General features: G+C 42.3%; 1 protein-coding gene across 1 annotated transcript in view; it reads right to left on the bottom strand.

Annotated features, from left to right (window-relative positions):
- Positions 1–26,642, bottom strand: part of LOC138658304 (uncharacterized) — a 238,014-nt gene that overhangs the window by 160,064 nt on the left and 51,308 nt on the right. Inside the window, exon 8 of the mRNA XM_069745780.1 lies at positions 5,479–5,543. Within this exon, the coding sequence (XP_069601881.1) occupies positions 5,479–5,543 (65 nt within the window). The remainder of the gene's footprint in view (positions 1–5,478; positions 5,544–26,642) is intronic.

Here is a 26,642-nt window from a genome sequence, read left to right as displayed (position 1 = left end):
TAAGACACCTATCCATTATTAATCCAATAGTAGTAAATGGTTAATAATACACACACACATTATGAATAAAGTATTTTAATGAAATAAATACACATGGGGTTTTAAAATCTTTATTGTACGCTTAATCCACCTGAAGACCCTCTGTAAATAAAATAAAAAAGCAACAATATCCCATATCTGTCCGTCGTACAGTCATGTCCCACGCTGTAAATCCATCTGAAGGGGTTAACTAAATTTACAACCAGGAGCCCGCTACTCGGGAGTGGGAAGAGAGAGGCTAAGTGCCAGAATAGGCGCATCGTACAGATGAGATTTTTCTGGGGTGGCTGGGGGCAGATGTTTTTAGCCAGGGGGGGGGGGGGGCAATAACCGTGGACCCTCTCCAGGCTATTAATATCTGCCCTCAGTCACTGGCTTTACTACTCTGGCGGAGAAAATTGTGCGGGAGCCCACGCCAGTTTTTTCCGTGATTTAACCTTTTATTTTAAAACCTAGAGCCCCCAAATTTTGCAAACAGACACTTCTAACATTAGTAGTGAGGAATACGTAAAAAAATAAGGGATATGAAATGGTTTACTGTATGTACAGTATCTACTGTAATTATGTTTTCACGAATATTTGAGCCCATGGATCCATTTTATGTCCATTTTGCAAGGCGGCGAGAAAATCTCGCCGTAGGTATGTCATATGGATTACATATGGAGATTTACGTGCGCAAAATACGCAGCCACACCCTGCCTACGGATGACATATGGAACACTGTTTAGGGAACATTTCTGCGTATTATGCCTGTAAAAAACGGACCGTATTTCCCTACTCTAAGTGTGACGCCGGCCTTAATGTTAAGCTCCCTGATAGCTCTTTAACATATCTAACTGCCTAATTTTAAAATTACCAATAAAATAATTGGTTTTACCAATATGATAATTCAGATTAGGAATATGTATAAATAAGCTCACAACTTTTCGTTCCCCTGAACATCCCCTTACAACCTGACCCCGTCCCATAAGTGTTATGTTGGACTGAGCAATATGTTATCTCAGTTTTGTATCTCAAGATAACATTTTATAACAATTTCCATGATTTATCCAGGATTCATTTATCATCTTCAAATTGACAACCCTCTAGTGCCCTCTAGTGTTTCTTTTTGGTAACAACATCATTCTACTGCATTGCTGAAAGGTTATAACCCCCCAAATCCTGAGAATAGGGTATACATTACTTATACTGAGGTACAACCAATGGGACAACAAGCGATCCCGAGGTATAGGATTTGGAACCCTGAATGTAGCCAAGGTGTGTATGCGAGGCCTCTGTTCCATTTATTGTCTATGTGGCTGCCGGAATTAGGCGAGCTCTGTACTTGGCAGTCCCATAGTCAATGAATGGAGCAGAGGCCTCACATTCGCACCTCCTCCCCAATCTGGATGGAAATGCAAAGCCCCAGTCTCAAAGTTCCAGAGCCCCAATCTTGGAATTTAATGAGATGTGGGATAACTTGATTTTATGAGGAATAATCCTTTAAACTGTGTTCACACTTCCATTTTGACATTCTTTTTTTCTGTTGGGTTTTTAGGAACAGACAAAATTGCTAAGGATTGATCCATATGCAAATAGAAGAAGACGGATTATTGATTATTATGATCCCCTTGACTATCCTTCTGGTTTTTGTTATGGGCCAGTTTTTGGAACGGACAAAAAGTGCATCATACAGAACTTGTGCTTTTGTTTTAAAACCTGGCACATATCAGAACTCGCAGTAATCAATGGGGTCCTTCTGCTTCTGTTTGCAAAAGGAAAAGACTAACAGAATGTCCAAACGGACGTCGGGTGACACCTAGCCAGTAAGCACCATGGTGTCATGACGTGTATCGTAAGGCATTAGTAATAGCACCCAGGATTCCAGTTCTTGAGTGCCGTCCGTGAAAGATTCCGGTACTCTACGCTATTATGGAGTACTGCAGTGGGTGCCAAACAAGGGTGTGAATCTATTTTGCTCATCTCTGGTACTAAGCTGTAAATCTAGTAATGGAGGTGAGAATTACTAGTAAGCTACAGCTTTGTACATGTCCACCTCTCCATAGACCCAAGATCACTATATGCAGCATGTAACCTGACCCCTCAGTTATCTGGACGTTTGTCTCCCTTTTCAGTTTTTAAGAGTGAATTATCAGCTCAGGAGGCAGATAGGTAGAAGAAGTGAAAAAAATGGCATATTTCTTTATTGCGTATACTACAGATTTTCTTAGAATCATTTGTACAATTGGTTTACGCAAAGTTTGTTGAAGTGCTAGTGTCTATTTAAATTGCTATGGCGATAGTAATAAGAGCCAATATTAGTACTTAGAATGCATTCTCAAGTCCTACTGTGAGGAAAACAAGGAGAATGCCCAAAAGACATTAAAGTGGTTCTCTGGGAATAGAAAAAAAGTAAACAACTAAATGAAATGTAATTACAAATTCCTAAATGCATTAAATCAATAATTCACAATTGTTTCTTTTTAAGTAGGTAATCATTATACAATTACAACACCTGCCATCCTGTTACACAAGAATATTAGGACAAGAGGCCCATGAGCATGTGCAGTAGAAAGCTCCGCCCCTCCCTTCATGTATAAGAAGATGTGTTCCAGTAGATATTCTGATCTAATACTGGAGATTCCAGGTGTGATGAGGTAAGAAGAGGCTGCTCACACTGCTGTCTACCCTGTCTATCTGATCTAATACTGTAGATACTAGGAATGCTGAACTTAGGAGAGGCCGCTTACACTGCTGTCCACCCTGTCCTTCAGATCTAATACTGTAGATACTAGGAATGCTGAACTTAGAAGAGGCCGCTTACACTGCTGTCCATCCTGTCCTTCTGATCTTATACTGGAGATACTAGGAATGCTGAACTTAGAAGAGGCTGCTCACGCTGCTGTCCACCATGTCCTTCTGATCTTATACTGGAGATTCCAGGTGTGATGAGGTAAGAAGAGGCTGCTCACACTGCTGTCCACCCTGTCCTTCTGATCTAATACTGGAGATTCCAGGTGTGATGAGGTAAGAAGAGGCTGCTCACACTGCTGTCTACCCTGTCTATCTGATCTAATACTGTAGATACTAGGAATGCTGAACTTAGGAGAGGCCACTTACACTGCTGTCCACCCTGTCCTTCAGATCTAATACTGTAGATACTAGGAATGCTGAACTTAGAAGAGGCCGCTTACACTGCTGTCCACCCTGTCCTTCAGATCTAATACTGTAGATACTAGGAATGCTGAACTTAGAAGAGGCTGCTCACGCTGCTGTCCACCCTGTCCTTCTGATCTTATACTGGAGATACTAGGAATGCTGAACTTAGAAGAGGCTGCTCAGTCTGCTGTCCACCATGTCCTTCTGATCTTATACTGGAGATTCCAGGTGTGATGAGGTAAGAAGAGGCTGCTCACACTGCTGTCCACCCTGTCCTTCTGATCTAATACTGGAGTTACTGGGAATGCTGAACTTAGAAGAGGCTGCTTACACTGCTGTCCACCCTGTCCTTCTGATCTATTACTGTAGATACTAGGAATGCTGAAGTTAGAAGAGGATGCTCGCGCTGCTGTCCACCATTTCCTTCTCATCTTATACTGGAGATTCCAGGTGTGATGAGGTAAGAAGAGGCTGCTCACACTGCTGTCCACCCTGTCCTTCTGATCTAATACTGGAGTTACTGGGAATGCTGAACTTAGAAGAGGCTGCTCACACTGCTGTCCACCCTGTCCTTCTGATCTAATACTGGAGTTACTGAGAATGCTGAACTTAGAAGAGGCTGCTTACACTGCTGTCCACACTGTCTAACTGATCTAATACTGGAGATTCCAGGTGTGATGAGGTAAGAAGAGGCTGCTCACACTGCTGTCCACCCTGTCCTTCTGATCTAATACTGGAGTTACTGGGAATGCTGAACTTAGAAGAGGCTGCTTACACTGCTGTCCACCGTGTCTCACTGATCTAATAATGGAGATTCCAGGTGTGATGAAGTAAGAAGAGGCTGCTCACACTGCTGTCCACCCTGTCCTTCTGATCTAATACTAGAGTTACTAGGAATGCTGAACTTAGAAGAGGCTGCTCACACTGCTGTCCACCCTGTCCTTCTGATCTAATACTGGAGTTACTGGGAATGCTGAACTTAGAAGAGGCTGCTTACACTGCTGTCCACCGTGTCTAACTGATCTAATACTGGAGATTCCAGGTGTGATGAAGTAAGAAGAGGCTGCTCACACTGCTGTCCACCCTGTCCTTCTGATCTAATACTGGAGTTACTAGGAATGCTGAAATTAGAAGAAACTGCTTACACTGCTGTCCACCCTGTCTACCTGATATAATACTGGAGATTCCAGGTGTGATGACATAAGAAAAGGCTGCTTACACTGCTGTCCACCCCGTAATTCAGGTCTAATACTGGAGATACTTTGGGGGCTGAGGTAAGAAGAAGCTGCTCACACTGCTGTCCATCATGTCTACCTGATCTTTTACTGGAGATTCTAGGAGTCCTGAAGTTAGAAGAGACTGCACACACTGCTGACCAGGAATCATAAGGTAAGAAGCATCTGCTCACACTGCTGTCTAAATTGCCTGTCTGATATAATAATGGAAATGATGCTCAGAGTCCCATTCCATTAAAGGAACAGGAAAACAGAAGTTCTAACAAAAATGAATCTGTCCCATGATAGACATAAATGGAGCTAGGTGCATGCCATTAACTATAATGGGGTTCATAAATTCCATTACAAAATGACAGAACTAACAGAGGCTCCGATACAAATGTTATCCTATCCTAACAAGCAGCAACCAGAGACCAACTAAAGAGGTAAAATAAATATTCACATTATGAAGACGAATGGGTGCAAACAAGACAATGGTGCAGATTCATCAAAGCTTTTAAGCCACAAAAGTGGTGCAAAAGGTTTAAAAAGTTACAAACTTTTTCGCCATGTGTCATTGCGTAATTTTGTGTGACATTTAGCAGTTGCACAGTAGTTTGAATCAGCTCTGCCGAAATGTGCATAGCTGGAATGCGCCACCCCAGAAAAGGCGCATCTCTAAGATGCTCTTCCCATTTGCCCTGTAGCAGTGGCAAGTGGGGTGATAGCTGGGGGGGTTGATGTCACCTTTGTATTGTCAGGTGACATCAAGCTCAGAGGTTAGTAATGGAGAGGAGTCAATAAGACGCTCCCATTACTAACCCCATAGTCACACCTGACAAACGGAGGTGCGGACACACAGATGCGCAGTGACCATGGTGAGTAGAGCGGCGTTGACGAGACAATCAAGTTACCATAGTGACAATGGCAGATCGACATGAGTCTGTCCCTACAAGTCTGGTGCTATCATAGTAAATTCATTTCTAAATACATATGTCATAAGAGTAATTCTAAAACATTGTTGCACATATTAGCACTAACATGTTTCTGGCCATATCTAGTCGTGCTGGAAATTGATAAAGATTACCTTAGGAAATTGCATAAGGCATAATACTCTTCTTGCACCTTCGCAGCGAGGATTTCTTTGAATGCCTGAAAGTCAGGACAGAGTATAGTCAGTAATTTACAATATGTTGTACATTTTGTTCTGAGGTCAAGTATGAATTATCAGGTAAGCAAATGAAGCTCTTTGGAAAAGAGAAAACTGTTCCTGTAACACAAAAACCTCTATGGAAAATATTATTAGTATTGACCAATTATATAATGCAATTAAAGGGAACCTGTCACCCCGTTTTTTCAGATTGAGATATAAATACTGTTAAATAGGGCCTGCGCTGTGCGTTACAATAGTGTATGTAGTGTACCCTGATTCCCCACCTATGCTGCGAAATACATTACCAAAGTCGCCGTTTTCGCCTGTCAATCAGGCTGGTCAGGTCAGGTGGGCGTGGTGACATCGCTCTTTTCTTCCCCAGCTTTCCGTTGGTGGCGCAGTGGTGTGCGCATGTCGCAGTGACGAATCCACTGCGCGCACGTGAAGAAGCAGCGCGCGATCTGCGCTATTACCCCCTGTCATCGGTGGGGGCAGCCATCTTCCTGGGGCCACGCGTGCGCAGATGGAGTGCTCTGCTGCACGGGGCTTCAGGAAAATGGCCGCGGGATGCCGGGCGTGCGCAAAGAGATCGCGGCGGCCATTTTCCCAAAGCCGAGATGCAAACTCGGCTTTGGGAAAATGGCCGCCGCGATCTCTTCTGCGTACGCGCGGCATCCCGCTGCCATTTTCCTGAAGCCCCGTGCAGCAGAGCACTCCATCTGCGCACGCGCGGCCCCAGGAAGATGGCCGCCCCCACCGATGACAGGGGGTAATAGCGCAGATCGCGCGCAGCTTCTTCACATGTGCGCGCAGTGGATTTGTCACTGCGACATGCGCACACCACTGCGCCACCAACGGAAAGCTGGGGAAGAAAAGAGCGATGTCACCACGCCCACCTGACCTGACCAGCCTGATTGACAGGCGAAAACGGCGACTTTGGTAATGTATTTCGCAGCATAGGTGGGGAATCAGGGTACACTACATACACTATTGTAACGCACAGCGCAGGCCCTATTTAACAGTATTTATATCTCAATCTGAAAAAACGGGGTGACAGGTTCCCTTTAAGTCATTTGTTTAAAGTACTTTAACAATTTTGCTACTAAAGTATTTATTCCCCCTCCCCATCAATGTTAGCAAGGTCTCCATCAGGGCATTACTACCTTTACTGGCGTATGGAGCCCGGCAAGCAGTCTCTTCTCACCAGGCCTCAGCAGCAGGATTCTGCCACTTCAGTAAGGCTACTTTCACACTTGCATTTTTTTTAATCCGTTGCAATCCGTCGTTTTGGGCAAAAAACAGATCCTGCAAATGCCCATTGACTTGTATTGCCGACGGATCGCGACGTATGGCCACACGTCGCCTCCGTCGTGTTTTGGTGGACCGTCGGCATGAAAAAACGTTCAAGGGAATGTTTTTTCGTACGTCGCGCCTGCCAATTTCTACCACGCATGCGCAGCCGGAACTCCGTCCCCTTCTCCCCAGACTTTAGAACGGGCAGCGGATGCATTGAAAAACTGCATCCGCTGCCCACGTCGTGCATAATTTTCATAACGTGCATCGATACGTCGGGCCGACGCTTAGCGACGGACCCGTACCGACGCAAGTGTGAAAGAAGTCTCCTCAGAGGCACGTTCAGGTAAAATCTGTTGCTGGAGTTTCCTCCTGCACGGCAACAGTTAACAGCCACCAGCCAATCACAGGCCAGCAGCTGACATCAGCACGCACAGAACTCAGATGAGTTCTAGCAGAGGACACCACTGGACCTCGGCCAGGTAAGGAGAAGCTTTTTTTTTTTTTTTTGTAAAGCCGCAGTATGGGGCGCATTATACTCCTATGGGGGTGTATTATACTACTATTGAATAACATTATACTGCTATGAGGGTTCATTATACTGCTATGAGGGTGCATTATACTGCTATGGGGGTGCATTATACTACTATTGAGGCACATTATACTGCTATGGGGGTGCATTATACTAAAATTGGAGCGCATTATACTGCTATGAGGGTGCATTATACTACTATGAGGGTGCATTATCCTACAATTGGAGCGCATTATACTGCTATGAGAGTGCATTATATTGCTATGGGGGTGCATTATACTGCTATGAGGGTGCATTATACTACAATTGGAGTGCATTATACTGCTATGAGGGTGCATTATACTACTATGGGGGTGCATTATACCACTATTGAGGCACATTATACTGCTATGAGGGTGCATTATACTACTATTGAGGCACATTATACTGCTATGAGGGTGCATTATACTACAATTGGGGCGCATTATACTGCTATGGGGGTGCATTATACTACTATGGGGGTGCATTATACTACTATTGAGGCACGTTATACTGCTATGAGGGTGCATTATACTGCTATGGGGGTGCATTATACTACTATTGAGGCACATTATATTGCTATGAGGGTGCATTATACTGCTTTGAGGTTGCATTATACTACAATTGGGGCGCATTATACTGCTATGGGGGTGCATTATACTACTATGGGGGTGCATTATACTACTATTGAGGCACATTATACTGCTATGAGGGTGCATTATACTGCCATGGGGGTGCATTATACTGCTATGAGGGTGCATTATACTACTATGGGGGTGTATTATACTACTATTGAGGCACATTATACTGCTATGAGGGTGCATTATACTGCTATGGAGGTGCATTATACTGCTATGAGGGTGCATTATACTACAATTGGGGCACATTATACTGCTATGAGGGTGCATTATACTATTATGGGGATGCATTATACTGCTATGGTCGTGTATTATACTACTATGGGGGTGCATTTTACTACTATGGAGGTGCATTATACTACTATGGGGGTGCATTATACTACTATTGAGGCACATTATACTGCTATGAGGGTGCATTATACTGCTATGGGGGTGCATTATACTACAATTGGGGCGCATTATACTGCTATGGGTGTGCATTATACTACTATGGAGGTGCATTATACTACTATTGAGGCACATTATACTGCTATGAGGGTGCATTATACTGCCATGGGGGTGCATTATACTGCTATGAGGGTGCATTATACTACTATGGGGGTGCATTATACTGCTATGAGGGTGTATTATACTGCTATGGGGGTGCATTATACTGCTATGAGGGTGTATTATACTACAATTGGGGCACATTATAATGCTATGAGGGTGCATTATACTATTATGGGGATGCATTATACTACTATGGTCATGTATTATACTACTATAGGGGTGCATTATACTACTATGGGGGTGCATTTTACTACTATGGAGGTGCATTATACTACTATGGGGGTGCATTATACTCCTATACAGATCATTATACTACTATGGGGGTGCATTATACTGCTATGGGGGTGTATTATACTGCTTTGGGGGTGCATTATACTACTATGGGCGTGCATTATACTACTATAGGGATGCATTATACTGCTATGGGGTGCATGATACTACTATGGGGGTGCATTATACAGCTATGAAGGTGCATTTATACTATACATGACTATCGGGTTCATTAAAAAACTATGGGGGTGCATTATACTGACATACTGTATATGACTATGGGGTGCATTATGCTATTATATATGACTATGGGGGTGCATTATACTGCTATGGGGTGCATTATACTGTTATGGGGGTGTATTATACTACTATTGAGGAACATTATACTGCTATGAGGGTGCATTATACTGCTGTGAAGATGCATTATACTGCTATAGGGGTGCATTATACTACTTTGGGGTGCATTAAACTGCAATGAGGGTGCATTATACTACTATGGGGGAGCATAATGCTCCTATAGGTGTGCATTAAACTACTATGGTGGTGCATTATTCTACTATGAAGTGCATTATACTACTATGGCAGTGTGTTATACTACTATGGGGGTGCATTATACTACTATGGAAGTGCATTATACTCCTATAGAGATCATTATACTACTATGGGGGTGCATTATACTGCTATGGGGGTGCATTATACTACTATGGGGGTGCATTATACTCCTATAGGGATGCATTAAACTGCTATGGGGTGCATGTTCCTACTATGGGGGTGGATTATACTCCTATAGGAATGCATTATACTGCTATGAGGGTGCATTATACTACTATGGGGATACATTATACTATTGGGGCACATTATACTGCTTTGAGGGTGCATTATACCACTATGGGGGTGCATTATACTCCTATAGGGATGCATTATGCTACTTTGGGGGTGCATTGCACTGCTATGGGGGCGCATTATACTGCTTTTTAGGGGCATTGTACTACTATAGGGCTGCATTATACTACTATGGGGGTGCATTATACTGCTATGGGGGTGCATTATACTGCTATGAAGGTGTATTATACTACAATTGGGGCACATTATACTGCTATGAGGGTGCATTATACTATTATGGGGATGCATTACACTGCTATGGTCATGTATTATACTACTATAGGGGTGCATTATACTACTATGGTGGTGCATTATTTTACTATGAAGTGCCTATATGGGGCAAGTGTCTCTTTATACTACATGGCTGTTCTATATACTACGTGGGCCGTGTTATATACTACGTGGGCTGTTATATGCTACGTGGGCTGTGCTATATACTAGATGGCTGTTCTATAAACTACGTGGGCCATGTTATATACTATGTGGCTGTGTTTATATGCAATCATGAATCGTGGTATGTGTTAAAGGGGGGGGGCCACTGAGACTCTTTTGCCCGGGGCACTCAAAAACCTGGAGCCGGCCCTGATTATACTGCAATGAGGGTGCATTATACTACTATGGGGGTGCATAATGCTCCTATAGGTGTGCATTAAACTACTATGGTGGTGCATTATTCTACTATGAAGTGCACTACACTACTATGACAGTGCATTATACTACTATGGAGGTGCATTATACTACTATGGAAGTGCATTATACTCCTATAGAGATCATTATACTACTATGGGGGTGCATTATACTGCTATGGGGGTGCATTATACTACTATGGGGGTGCATTATACTCCTATAGGAATGCATTATACTGCTATGAGGGTGCATTATACTACTATGGGGATACATTATACTATTGGGGCACATTATACTGCTTTGAGGGTGCATTATACCACTATGGGGGTGCATTATACTCCTATAGGGATGCATTATGCTACTTTGGGGGTGCATTGCACTGCTGTGGGGTGCATTGTACTACCATAGGGCTGTATTATACTACTATGGGGGTGCATTATACTGCTATGGGGGGTGCATTATACTGTTGTGAGGGTGCATTATACTATATATAACTATGGGGTTAATTATAAAACTATGGGGGTGCATTATACTGATATTTATGACTATGGGGTGCATTATGCTATTGTATTGGATTCATAAGTCATCAGTGTTTTGGATTCATAAATCAGCAGTGTTTGGGCCGTGTGTCCGTTTTTTCCCATCAGTGTTTTTCCTGGAAGGGTAAATAAATGACAGAGCTTCCCCTATACTTTGCAAAGTTAAATACGGACAGCACACTGATACCATCCATATGCTATACCTGTTTTTCACGGATCTATAGACTTGTATTGATACTTTTCATCCGTGCTGCCGGAAAAAAACGGACATGTGAAGAAATACGTAGCACCATAGACTATAATGGTACTTGGTACTTGCAAAAAACAAACGGATAGAACACGTATGTGCAATGCAGATGTCTGAAAGAAGCTTATACTATTACAATGTTAAAAAGGAACAGCGCATGGATGACGATGTCTGCTGTCAGTGCTGTTTCCAGACTTGTGTGGGTAAAAGCGGACATGTTCCCATGATGTTATGTGAGAATAGCTCCATAGATTATAATGGGTGCCTGCTCTGTCCATGTGATTCACAGATGTCTGTGTATGTGTGTGAATGCATCTTTTACTATAAGGCCGGCGTCACCCTACCATAGAATACGGACAACTGCTATGTCAGAAAGCATCACATAGCACTCGGTCCAGTGTTAATCTATGGGGCAGCTAACATCACCGTTCATTTTCTCAGGCATATTCAGCATGCGTGCAAAATCATGACCAAAAATATGGTGCACAAAAACCACAAAAAGAGTATAATGCTTAAATTCAAATCTTTATTAATAAAGTATAAAATTAAACAACAATAAAATCAGAACTACTGGACACCATTAATCCAGGGACAGAGTGTGACCAATTCACTTTTATGCCTATTTTAGAAAAATTGTATTGTGCTGCAATGCAACCTCCAGCATTAATATTTAATGAAAATCATATTGACACAGTGCAATGTTCATCTAATAAATAACTTCATATCTATCAAAATTCAAACCCATAGGTTTAGCAGCAACCTAGACTAAATTAGTGTAAAGTGCATAGTGCATAATATATGGTCCAGGATAGACACCAACAATAAACAATACAGAATCAAACAATACAAAATCAAACACAATGCTAAGAAGGAATGCAGCATAACTTACTGATAGAAGAGGGCAGAGTGCTTGGTGAAACGCAATTAACCTATACTCTAAAAATATATATACAGTACCTATTTTATTTAATTACATGAATCCATAAAAACAACCACAGACATAATAACACAAATAACCGTTCTCTCTGTCTAACCCTAGAAAGAGGGCCCTCAATGACCACTACCTGTCAGCGGAGGTTGGCACCCTACACACAATCGAGATTGGCGCCCCCACTCAACGTCGGCTCACCCTATTTCTCCTATTGGTGCCCTAAACAAATGTGTCACAATTGGGCCTCCATTTACTCAACAGGAAATTATAGGGTATTTGATGAATTAGTGGTCGATATAGCCCATGATGGTTTTGGGCTAACCAAAAAAATATTATTGACAGGGTGAGAGACACAGACTCACAAAGTGCAAAACAGTGCAAAAAATAAAGTGCAATTAGTGAAAGAAAAAATCCTTGGTAGACTGCTCCCTATAGTCTTAATACCTGCCTAGCCACGGGAGTTGGCACCCTACTGTTCAGCGGAAATGGCGCCCCCACTCCACGTCGGCTATCCCTGAAAGTCCCTATGAGTGACTATATCGATAGACAGGGAAAAATACATATATCTCTTATCTCATATACGGCAAGTATACTGAAACAACACATAAACTAAAATACAGACTACGTCTATATACAAAGATGAAGCAATAGAGCAATATATATACAAATATTTTAGAGAATACCCATTAGCGTGCCGCCATATACTTATATGCTAAAATATTGCACACAGTTGGAGATCACATATCAAAGAAAAAAATATCAGATAAACAGATAGAATACCTTTGAGGCGCACTATGACATCTCCAGAACGATGAGTATCATTTCCTTGCTAACTGCTCCATAGAGAATATCATTTTGTACACATTTATCAGATGAGAGTGATTAATTAAGCTATGTCTGCATATATATGGGATATCTAATGATATTTAAGGTATTCTATCTGTTTATCTAATATTTTTTTCTTTGATATGTGATCTCCAACTGTGTGCAATATTTTAGCATATAAGTATATGGCGGCACGCTAATGGGTATTCTCTAAAATATTTGTATATATATTGCTCTATTGCTTCATCTTTGTATATAGACGTAGTCTGTATTTTAGTTTATGTGTTGTTTCAGTATACTTGCCGTATATGAGATAAGAGATATATGTATTTTTCCCTGTCTTTCAATATAGTCACTCATAGGGACTTTCAGGGATAGCCGACGTGGAGTGGGGGCGCCATTTCCGCTGAACAGTAGGGTGCCAACCCCCGCGGCTAGGCAGGTATTAAGACTATAGGGAGCAGTCTAGCAAGGATTTTTTCTTTCACTAATTGCACTTTATTTTTTGCACTGTTTTGCACTTTGTGAGTCTGTGTCTCTCACCCTGTCAATAATATTTTTTTGGTTAGCCCAAAACCATCATGGGCTATATCGGCCACTAATTCATCAAATACCCTATCATTTCCTGTTGAGTAAATGGAGGCCCAATTGTGACACATTTGTTTAGGGCACCAATAGGAGAAATAGGGTGAGCCGACGATGAGTGGGGGCGCCAATCTCGATTGTGTGTAGGGTGCCAACCTCCGCTGACAGGTAGTGGTCATTGAGGGCCCTCTTTCTAGGGTTAGAAGGAGAACACGGTTATTTGTGTTATTATGTCTGTGGTTGTTTTTATGGATTCATGTAATTAAATAAAATAGGTACTGTATATATATTTTTAGAGTATAGGTTAATTGCGTTACACTAAATTTCCCTGACCTATAACCAGTATTAGTTCTAGGCTTTACAGAGTGCTTGGTGACACACCGTCCCTGCCGCCCTAACGCACGTTTCGTCAAGACTTCCTCAGGAGGCGTGCGTTAGGGAGGAGGTTCTGGCTATTTATACACAGTCTGGCCAATGAAACAGCTAATGTGCGTCCATGTGCTGGATTACATGTGTTCATAGTTAGAGAAGTCATGTGCAATCGCAGTGACTGCCGTATTGATCCTGTGGTCATGGCGCATGCGCCACCTCCACGACAACCATTGGGACCTTCACATGAGCGGCAATGGAACCCAAACACACACGTCCATCAAGGAGATGGAGCATGCACGGTGCGTCCCTGGAGCCACCCACACAAAGATCCAGAGTCACAAAAGCTGCGCATGTGCACCAGGATCCAAAAAATGTTAATGAGTGTGTGGTATACAGGATAAAGGTAATGTGGACCAACGTGCAGTGTGTTAGGGCCAAATGAAATAAATAAAGATAAATACAAATGTGTACAGTACAGACCAAAAGTTTGGACACCTTCTCATTTAAAGATTTTTCTGTATTTTCATGACTATGAAAATTGTACATTCACACTGAAGGCATCAAAGCTGTGAATTAACACATGTGGAATTATATACTTAACAAAAAAGTGTAAAACAATTGAAATTATGTCTTATATTCTAGGTTCTTCAAAGTAGCCACCTTTTGCTTTGATGACTGCTTTGAATACTCTTGGCATTCTCTTGATAAGCTTCAAGAGGTAGTCACCAGGAATGGTTTTCACTTCACAGGTGTGCCCTGTCAGGTTTAATAAGTGGGATTTCTTGCCTTATAAATGGGGTTGGGACCATCAGTTGTGTTGTGCAGAAGTCTGGTGGATACACAGCTGATAGTCCTACTGAATAGACTGTTAGAATTTGTATTATGGCAAGAAAAAAGCAGCTAAGTAAAGAAAAATGAGTGGCCATCATTACATTAAGAAATGAAGGTCAGTCCGTCCAAAAAATTGGGAAAACTTTGATAGTGTCCCCAAGTGCATGGCAAAAACCATCACGCGCTACAAAGAAACTGGTTCACATGAGGACCGCACCAGAAAAGGAAGACCAAGAGTCACCTCTGCTTCTGAGGATAAGTTTATCTGAGTCACCAGCCTCAGAAATCGCAGCAGCAACAGCAGCTCAGATTAGAGACCAGGTCAATGCCACACAGAGTTCTAGCAGCAGACACATCTCTGCAACAACTGTTAAGAGGAGACTTTGTGCAGCAGGCCTTCATTGTAAAATAGCTTCTAGGAAACCAGTGTGAAGGGCAGGCAACAAGCAGAAGAGACTTGTTTGGGCTAAAGAATACAAGGAATGGACATTAGACCAGTGGAAATCTGTGCTTTGGTCTGATGAGTCCAAATTTGAGATCTTTGGTTCCAACCACTGTGTCTTTGTGCGACGCAGAAAAGGTGAACGAATGGACTCTACATGCCTGGTTCCTACCGTGAAGCATGGAGGAGGAGGTGTGATGGTGTGGGGGTGCTTTGCTGGTGACACTGTTGGGGCTTTATTCAAAATTGAAGGCATACTGAACCAGCATTGCTACCACAGCATCTTGCAGCGGCATGCTATTACATCCGGTTTGCGTTTAGTTGGACCATCATTCATTTTTCATCAGGACAATGACCCCAAACACACCTCCAGGCTGTGTAAGGGCTATTTGACCAAGAAGGAGAGTGATGGGGTGCTACGCCAGATGATCTGGCCTCCACAGTCACCAGACCTGAACCCAATCGAGATGGTTTGGGGTGAGCTGGACCGCAGAGTGAAGGCAAAAGGGCCAACAAGTGCTAAGCATCTCTGGGAACTCCTTCAAGATTGTTGGAGGACCATTCCCGGTGACTACCTCTTGAAGCTCATCAAGAGAATGCCAAGAATGTGCAAAGCAGTCATCAAAGCAAAAGGTGGCTACTTTGAAGAACCTAGAATATAAGACATATTTTCAGTTGTTTCACACTTTTTTGTTAAGTATATCATTCCACATGTGTTAATTCATAGTTTTGATGCCTTCAGTGTGAATGTACAATTTTCACAGTCATGAAAATACAGAAAAATCTTTAAATGAGAAGGTGTCCAAACTTTAGGTCTGTACTGTATGTGCAAAAGTGAATGAATATGCGGGTTGAGTAGGAGAATATGTGAATGGATAAATACCGTACATATTTAATAAATAGTAACATTTTAAAGTGAAAATGAACAAATAAGACTAATAAAGTGAAAAGAAAAAGAGACATATATGGTAAAAGATGCAATTGAATAAAGAAATGACAGTGCCAGAGTGAATATACTATATGAATAAAAGAGGGCAGTATATGGCCTAATATGAGCCAAAAAGATAATACACATCTTAAAAAGCACAACAGCCAGGAAACACATGCTTTACAAAATATTTAAGAAAATCCTGCATTTACAAAAAATTAGTGATGTATAATGTCAAAACATATTATATCAGATATTTCATCATGTAGCTAAATAGTTAAATAGGAAACCCAGTCCCAAGTCAGCAGTCACACCTGGATGATTCATAAATTTGAGAGCATGGTTGAAGAAGTTCAATATTATCCGGAGCACAGCTTTTGCAAGGGAAATATTGCAGCCAAGGATCAGTAGACCAAGAAAATATACACTTCACCGGACATGCACAAGCCACAAGGACCAGACTGAAAGATTGTGCAAAAAAATATAAGAAATAAACAGAACACATTACATATAAAAAATAAATAATTAAAACTATAAAACACAATGCCAAAACAACCCCCAAACACATTAAGTTAGAAAACTTGTAAGATATCCTATAGAAAAGACCCAATCCCGAAACTCTCATTGAGGCCTATTGGAGTAACGGTGTTGAGCCGATAAATCCAGCGGCTCTCAACTTTGGCCAAAGCCGTGAAAACATCACCACCTTGTGGACACAATGAAACTTGATCGATGGCTTTAATTAGGGCCGCTTTCACACTTTCACACATAACCAGATTTATCTCCAGCTTCAAGGAACCGCCATGGGGGTCGCCTGTGCTCCGCCCTATGCTAATCGGTTTTTAGGGGCCTGTGAGAGAAGAGGGACATCTTCCTTAGCAATCCAGTGGAGCAGATTGACAAGGTGCACCACTGGATTCGCTATATTGATGATGTCTTCTTCATATAGGAAGGAACAATTGAACAATTACATGAATTCATTGCTAAACTCAATGGAAATAATCTTAACATTAAGCTAACCTTCTCCCATGGACAATAATGAAACTATTATGCTTTATGAAAGAATTCAAGCCACTAGAAACGACTCATGGGAAATCTTCTATCAAGTCTGGAAACCATGGATCGAAAGAGATGTCAATATTAACCTTGGCCAGGTCCTCGCGCTCTCACTCTGAGGACAATACGAAATGCGGCGGACTCCCCCAGACTTGCCCTGTACCCCAATACAATGACTATCTTTTAACACAGTTTAAGATCTCTTACCCTCCCCCTCCCCCCCTTCCTCTCGTCTTTTTACCTTGTTGTCTTTGTTTCTCTGTCTTAAGGTACCGTCACACTGAACGATATCGCTAGCGATCCGTGACGTTGCAGAGTCCTGGTTAGCGATATCGTTCAGTTTGACACGCAGCAGCGATCAGTATCCTGCTGTGATGTCGTTGGTCGCTGCAGAAAGTCCAGAGCTTTGTTTCGTCGCTGGACTCCCTGCAGACATCGCTGAATTGGCGTGTGTGACGCCGATTCAGCGATGTCTTCGCGGGTAACCAGGGTAAACATCGGGTTACTAAGCGCAGGGCCGCGCTTAGTAACTCGATGTTTACCCTGGTTACCAGCGTAAAAGTAAAAAAACAAACACTACATACTTACCTTCCGCTGTCTGTCCTCCGGCGCTGTGCTTCTCTGGACTGTGAGCGCCGGCCAGCCGGAAAGCAGAGCACAGCGGTGACGTCACCGCTCTGCTTTCCGGCCGCTGTGCTTACACAGTGCAGAGGAAAGCAGAGCGCTGGAGGACAGACAGCGGAAGATAAGTATGTAGTGTTTGTTTTTTTACTTTTACGCTGGTAACCAGTGTAAACATCGGGTTACTAAGCGCGGCCCTGCGCTTAGTAACCCTATGTTTACCCTGGTTACCAGGGAACCGGCATCGTTGGTCGCTGGAGAGCTGTCTGTGTGACAGCTCTCCAGCGACCAAACAGCGACGCTGCAGCGATCGACATCGTTGTTGGTATCGCTGCAGCGTCGTTTAGTGTGACGGTACCTTTAGTGTTTAAATCTGTCAAAGTTAAGTTGCAATATGTTTACTCTAATACGGAGTCCCCTGCGTCGGACTCTGTTTGGAGATCCTGTTGTAAGAATTTTTTGGTTTTCTGAAAATAAAAACTTATTGAAACTAAAATGTTACTATTTATTATATATGTATTTATCCAATCACATATTCTCCTATTCAACCCGCATATTCATTCACTTTTGCACAAACACACTTGTATTTATCCTTATTTCATTTGGCCCTAACACACTGCACGTTGGTCCACATTACCTTTATCCTGTATACCACACACTCATTCACATTTTTTGGATCCTGGTGCACATGCGCAGCTTTCATGACTCCGAGCTTTGTGTGGGTGGCTCCAGGGACGCACCGTGCATGCTCCATCTCCTTGACGGCCGTGCGTGTTTGCGTTCCATTGCCGCTCATGCGAAGGGCCCAATGGTTGTCGTGGAGGAGGAGCATGCGCCATGATCACAGGATCAATACGGCAGCCACTGCGATTACACATGGCTTCTCTAACTATGAACACATGTAATCCAACACATGGAGATCTATTAGTCTTTTCATTGACCAGACTGTGTATAAACAGCCAGAACCTCCCCCCTAACGCACGCCTCCTGAGGAAGTCTTGACGAAACATGCGTTGGGGCGGCAGGGACGGTGTGTCACCAAGCACTCTGCCCTCTTCTATCAGTAAGTTATGCTGCATTCCCTCTTAGCATTGTGTTTGATTTTGTATTGTTTGATTCTGTATTGTTTATTGTTGGTGTCTATCCTGGACCATATATTATGCACTATGCACTTTACACCAATTTAGTCTAGGTTGCTGTTAAACCTATGGGTTTGAATTTTGATATCTATGAAGTTATTTATTAGATGAACATTGCACTGTGTCAATATGATTTTCATTAAATATTAATGCTGGAGGTTGCGTTTCAGCACAATACAATTTTTCTCAAAAAAGGCATAAAAGTGAGTTGGTCACACTCTGTCCCTAGATTAATGGTGTCCAGTAGTTCTGATTTTATTGTTGTTTAATTTTATACTTTACTAATAGAGATTTGAATTTAAGGATGATACTTTTTGTGGTCTTTGTGCACCATATTTTTGGTCATGAACAGTATGTTTTGAGTTTTGTGTCCTTTATACTATATTGGGATATTTTGTTAATGTTAATGCATGTAAAATGCATGCTGTGATTGTCACGGAGACTCGGCTGAGACTCGCCAATGCAAGTGGGTGCTAGAAAAAAATTGCACAGCACTCAGACCACACAAGTGCTGTCTGATTTTTATGCACCAGTGTCCTTTGAAAAGACGGCAATTCATGTGCCGCACACAGTAATATCACACTGACAGGTTAGAATAGAATAGATAGAATAGATATATACACATAGAATACATATATACATAGATGTCAGTAACACACACATATATACATGTATTTATATTACAAAGATACATAGATAGAAGAAAAGCCGACAATTCATCTGCTGTGTACTGTAAAATCAATGAAGGAGCCAACAGGAAAGAAGAGATGGATTACATACAGTAAATTCAAATAGAATAGACATACCAAACAAGGTACACACAAGCGGCTGATACATACATGTATATTCATACTAGCATGATAGTATAGTGAAAACAGCCTCTATATGGAAGATGTGTAGGACACACTAATGCTAACAAGCAAAACCACAGAACAAATAGTGTACAAGTCCGAAATATCATAGGAAATATATCTTTATTTGAAAAAGCAATAAAACAATGGACAGAGACAGCAAGGTAGGGGACGTAAACAAAACCACATGACACCTAGGAGGTGGATAATGGTCCCCAGGTAACAATATCACACACACCCCACAAACATATGAGATGCTGTGGCAGGCACACATAAATTATTGTTCAACACTGTCACAGGGTATAAAGGGACAATCATACAGTACTATGTGATAACAATCAATAATACCCATAGGCAGATGCAGATAAAGATAGTAGAAGTGTACATACCGCAAGAGTACAGGGGACCACGCCAGCTCCAACCCACCCCGTTTTGTTTACGTCCCCTACCTTGCTGTCTCTGTCCATTGTTTTATTGCTTTTTCAAATAAAGATATATTTCCTATGATATTTCGGACTTGTACACTATTTGTTCTGTGGTTTTACAAATAGAATAGGTAGATATACAGATGTATGTGACAAATATGTGGCAAATACAATTAGTACAGTGTGTGTGCAGCTTACTGTACATGTATTTAATTAATAAAATAATATTTTTCGGAAAAAATGGTGTGGGCTTCAGCACAATTTTCATAACCAGCAGAGGGAATGCCAATGGCTGGGGGCCAATGTTTATAGCCTGGGAAGGGGATAATACCCATGGAGCTTCCCAGGCTATTAATATCAGCTCACAACTGTATACTTAGCCTTTACTGACTACTAAAATGTGGGACCCTAAAAAATTTTTTGTAGGGTCCCCCTATAATTAATAACCAGCAAAGGCTATGCAGACAGCTGTGAGCTGATATTAACAGCCTAAGAAGGGGCCATACATACTGGCCCACCCCAGGCTAACAACATCAGCTCTCAGTCACCCCAGAAAAGGCACATCTCTAAGATGCACCAATTCTGGCACTTATCCTCGCTGTTCCCACTTGCCCTGTAGTGGTGGCAAGTGGGGTGATAGTTGGGGGGGTTGATGTCAACTTTGTATTGTCAAGTGACATCAAGCCCCAAGGTTAGTAATGGAGAGGCATCAATAAGACGCCCCCATTACTAACCCCATAGTCATGTTGTATAGACACCCAGAAAAAGTCCTTTAATTGAAAGAATGACACAGACTCCTTTAATAATCAGCAAGAGATGTGCTAAAGGGAATCTGTCACCAGGTTTTTGCCACCTAATCTAAGAGCAGCATCATGTAGAGGCAGAGACACTGATGGATCTGCAGCAGCTAAAACAGTGATTTTATCAAAACCAGAGAAAACAGCCCAATAAGTTCCACATCACTGGAATCAGGGTCTCTATCCCCTATGTCATGATGTTCTAAAATGGCATAGCAAAAACTCCCTTTAAGAATTCAAGTCTATAAGTGAGCATCCTCTAGCAATGACAGGGATGCTACTTTTGAATACATTGGCCCTGATTCATGAAGGCGTTTTCACCAGTCTTTGCACCAGTTCCACCAAAGTGGGCAAAGCTTGGGAGGGACAGGACAGGGCCAAGTATTTTATTATAAGGATGGGGTCACACTACCATAGAATACGGACACCATAGAAAACATGGCATAGCACTCGGACCAGTGTTAATCTATGGGGCAGCTCACATCACTGTTTTTTTTCTCGGGCATATTCAGTTTGTGAGTGAAATTGCAGCATACTGCGATTTTACGCGTATATCGTCCGAGACTCACCAGTGCAAGCCTATGGGTGTGAGAAAAACCTGGGCACCACAAGGACCATCCGTCTAGCTTGTGAGAAATCCGCACTCATTTTCCTCATTTAAGTCCATTGAGCCATTAATTTCAATGGGGAAAATCAGTGAGAAATGTAAAGCCATACGGATGTCATATGGATACATGGGTGCGAGAAAATCGAATCACTGCACTGTACTGCACTGCAAACGCATTACACACGGATGACCATACGGAGAACACTAGTGTGACTCTTGGCAGGGAGACTCGGACCGATTATTCATACGTTAACCCCTTAATCCCATATGACGTACTATCCCGTCCAGGTGACCTGGGACTTAATTCCCATGGACGGGATAGTACGTCATATGCGATCGGCCGCGCTCACGGGGGGAGCGCGGCCGATCGCGGCCGGGTGTCAGCTGCCTATCGCAGCTGACATCCGGCACTATGTGCCAGGAGCGGTCACGGACCGCTCCCGGCACATTAACCCCCGGCACACCGCGATCAAAGATGATCGCGGTGTGCCGGCGGTGCAGGGAAGCATCGCGCAGGGAGGGGGCTCCCTGCGGGCTTCCCTGAGACGATCGGTACACGGTGATGTGCTCACCGTGTACCGAGCGTCTTCTCCCTGCAGTCCCCGGATCCAAAATGGCCGCCGGGCTGCATCCGGGTCCTGCAGGGAGCACTTCCGGGTCAGGATCAGGCTGCAGCTGCAGCTCTAATCCTGCCCGGCTGTATGTCAGATCACCGATCTAACAGAGTGCTGTGCACACTGTCAGATCGGTGATCTGTGATGTCCCCCCCTGGGACAAAGTGAAAAAGTAAAAAAAAAAATTTCCACACTTGTAAAAAAAAATAAAAAAAAAATTCCTAAATAAAGCAGAAAAAAAAAAATATTATTCCCATAAATACATTTCTTTACATAAAAAAAAAACAAAAAAAACAATAAAAGTACACATATTTAGTATCGCCGCGTCCGTAACGACCCGACCTATAAAACTGGCCCACTAGTTAACCCCTTCAGTGAACACCGTAAGAAAAAAAAAAAAAAAACGAGCCAAAAAACAACGCTTTATTATCATAACGCTGAACAAAAAGTGGAATAACACGCGATCAAAAAGACGGATATAAATAACCATGGTACCTCTGAAAACGTCATCTTGTCCCGCAAAAAACGAGCCGCCATATAGCATCATAACCAAAAAAATAAAAAAGTTATAGTCCTGAGAATAAAGCGATGCCAAAATAATTATTTTTTCTATAAAATAGCTTTTATCGTATAAAAGCGCCAAAACATAAAAAAAATGATATAAATGAGGTATCGCTGTAATCGTACTGACCCGAAGAATAAAACTGCTTCATCAATTTTACCAAACGCGGAACGGTATAAACGCCTCCCCCAAAAGAAATTCATGAATAGCTGGTTTTTGGTCATTCTGCCTCACAAAAAATCGGAATAAAAAGCGATCAAAAACTGTCACATGTCCGAAAATGTAACCGATAAAAACGTCAACTCGTCCCGCAAAAAACAAGACCTCACATGACTCTGTGGACCAAAATATGGAAAAATTATAGGTCTCAAAATGTGGAGACGCAAAAACTTTTTTGCTATAAAAAGCGTCTTTTAGTGTGTGACGGCTGCCAATCATAAAAATCCGATATAAAAAACTCGCTATAAAAGTAAATCAAACCCCCCTTCATCACCCCCTTAGTTAGGCTAGGTTCACATTGCGTTAATGGGTTAACGCTAACGGACAGCGTTGCACGGCGAAAATGTCACAATTAACGCCGTGCAACGGGTCCGTTAGCACAACCATTGACAGCAATGTGATTTTCGGGTGTAGCGCATCGCTAGAGCGTGCCATTTTCGGCTCGCGCTAGCAAGGTGCCGTTCTTTTGTGGCGCGCCTCAGACGCTGCTTGCAGCGTCCGCGGCGCGCCCGAGGTCCGATCCCCGATCTTCCAGAGCGGGGACGTTAACGCGACCACTAAACACGACACCTAAAAAGACATTGCGTTAGCGCAATCCGCTAGTGCTAAACGGATTTCCCTAATGCAATGTGAACCTAGCCTTAGGGAAAAATAATAAAATTAAAAAAAATGTATTTATTTCCATTTTCCCATTAGGGTTAGGGTTAGGGCTAGGGTTAGGGCTAGGGTTAGGGTTAGGGTTTGTATTACATTTACGGTTGGGATTAGGGTTGGGATTAGAATTAGGGGTGTGTCAGGGTTAGGTGTGTGGTTAGGGTTACAGTTGGGATTAGGGTTAGGGGTGCGTTTGGATTAGGGTTTCAGTTATAATTGGGGGTTTCCACTGTTTAGACACATCAGGGGCTCTCCAAACGCGACATGGCGTCCGATCTCAATTCCAGCCAATTCTGCATTGAAAAAGTAAAACAGTGCTCCTTCACTTCCGAGCTCTCCCGTGCGCCCAAACAGGGGTTTACCCCAACATATGGGGTATCATCGTACTCGAGACAAATTGGACAACAACTTTTTGGGTCCAAGTTCTCTTGTTATCCTTGGGAAAATAAAAATTTGGGGGGCTAAAAATCATTTTTGTGGGAAAAAAAAGGATTTTTTATTTTCACGGCTCTGCGTTGTAAACTGTAGTGAAACACTTGGGGGTTCAAAGTTTTCACAACACATCTAGATAAGTTCCATGGGAGGTCTAGTTTCAATATGGGGTCACTTGTGGGTGGTTTCTACTGTTTGGGTACATCAGGGGCTCTGCAAATGCAACGTGACGCCTGCAGACCAATCCATCTAAGTCTGCATTCCAAATGGCGCTCCTTCCCTTCCGAGCTCTGCCATGCGCCCAAACAGTGGTTCCCCCCCACATACGGGGTATCAGCGTACTCAGGACAAATTGAACAACAACTTTTGGGGTCCAATTTATTCTGTTACCCTTGTAAAAATACAAAGCTGGGGGCTAAAAAATCATTTTTGTGAAAAAAAAAAAGAATTTTTATTTTCACGGCTCTGCGTTATAAACTGTAGTGAAACACTTAGGGGTTCAAAGTTTTCACAACACATCTAGATAAGTTCCTTGGGAGGTCTAGTTTCTAATATGGGGTCACTTGTGGGGGGTTTGTACTGTTTGGGTACATCAGGGGCTCTGCAAATGCAACGTGACTCCTGCAGACCAATCCATCTAAGTCTGCATTCCAAATGGCGCTCCTTCCCTTCCGAGCTCTGCCATGCGCCCAAACAGTGGTTCCCCCCCACATATGGGGTATCAGCGTACTCAGGACAAATTGGACAACAACTTTTGGGGTCCAATTTATTATGTTACCCTTGTGAAAATACAAAACTGGGGGCTAAAAAATAATTTTTGCGAAAAAAAAAAAAAAATTATTTTAACGGCTCTGCGTTATAAACTGTAGTGAAACATTTGGGGGTTCAAAGCTCTCAAAACACATCTAGATAAGTTCCTTATGGGGTCTAGTTTCCAAAATGGTGTCACTTGTGGGGGGTTTTAATGTTTAGGCACATCAGGGGCTCTCCAAACCAACATGGCGTCCCAACTTAATTCCAGTCAATTTTGCATTGAAAAGTCAAATGGCGCTCCTTCCCTTCCGAGCTCTGCTATGCACCCAAAAAGTGGTTTACCCCCACATATGGGGTATCGTCGCACTCAGGACAAATTGCACAACAACTTTTGTGGTCTAATTTCTTCTCTTACCCTTGGGAAAATAAAAAATTGGGGGCGAAAAGATCATTTTTGTGAAAAAATAAGATTTTTTATTTTTACGGCTCTGCATTATAAACTTCTGTGAAGCACTTGTTGGGTCAAAGTGCTCACCACACATCTAGATAAGTTCCTTAAGGGGTCTACTTTTCAAAATGGTGTCACTTGTGAGGGGTTCCAATGTTTAGGCACATCAGGGGCTCTCCAAACGCAACATGGCGTCCCATCTCAATTCCAGTCAATTTTGCATTGAAAAGTCAAATGGCGCTCCTTCCCTTCCGAGCTCTGCCATACGCCCAAACAATGGTTTACACCCATATATGGGGTATCAGCGTACTCAGGACAAATTGGCCAACAATTTTTGAGGTCCAATTTCTTCTCTTACTCTTGGGAAAATAAAAAATTGGGGGCGAAAAGATCATTTTTGTGAAAAAATATGATTTTTTATTTTTACGGCTCTGCATTATAAACTTCTGTGAAGCAATTGGTGGGTCAAAGTGGTCACCACACATCTAGATAAGTTCCTTAGGGTGTCTACTTTCCAAAATGGTGTCACTTGTGGGGGGGTTTCAATGTTTAGGCACATCAGTGGCTCTCCAAACGCAACATGGTGTCCCATCTCAATTCCTGTCAATTTTGCATTTAAAAGTCAAATGGCGCTCCTTCCCTTCCGAGCTCTGCCATGCGCCCAAACAGTGGTTTACTCCCACATATGGGCTATCAGCGTACTCAGTACAGATTGTACAACAATGTTTGGCATCCATTTTATCCTGTTACCCTTGGTAAAATAAAACAAATTGGAGCTGAAATAAATTTTGTGTGAAAAAAAGTTAAATATTCATTCTTATTTAAACATTCCAAAAATTCCTGTGAAACCCCTGAAGGGTTAATAAACTTCTTGAATGTGGTTTTGAGCACCTTGAGGGGTGCAGTTTTTAGAATGGTCTCACACTTGGGTATTTTCTATCATATAGACCCCTCAAAATGACATCAAATGAGATGTGGTCCCTAAAAAAAAATGGTGTTGTAAAAATGAGAAATTGCTGGTCAACTTTTAACCCTTATAACTCCCTAACAAAAAAAAATTTTGGTTCCAAAATTGTGCTGATGTAAAGTAGACATGTGGGAAATGTTACTTATTAAGTATTTTGCGTGAGATATCTCTGTGATTTAAGGGCATAAAAATTTAAAGTTGGAAAATTGCGAAACTTTCTAAATTTTCGCCAAATTTCCGTTTTTTTCACAAATAAACGCAAGTTATATCGAATAAATGTTACTACTAAAATGAAGTACAATATGTCACGAGAAAACAATGTCAGAATCGCCAAGATCCGTTGAAGCGTTCCAGAGTTATAACCTCATAAAGGGACAGTGGTCAGAATTGTAAAAATTGGCCCGGTCATTAACGTGCAAACCACCCTCGGGGCTTAAGGGGTTA

The sequence above is a fragment of the Ranitomeya imitator genome, chromosome 1 (assembly GCF_032444005.1).
Source record: "Ranitomeya imitator isolate aRanImi1 chromosome 1, aRanImi1.pri, whole genome shotgun sequence".
NCBI lineage: Eukaryota > Metazoa > Chordata > Amphibia > Anura > Dendrobatidae > Ranitomeya > Ranitomeya imitator.
This window is presented reverse-complemented; position numbering and strand designations above follow the sequence as displayed.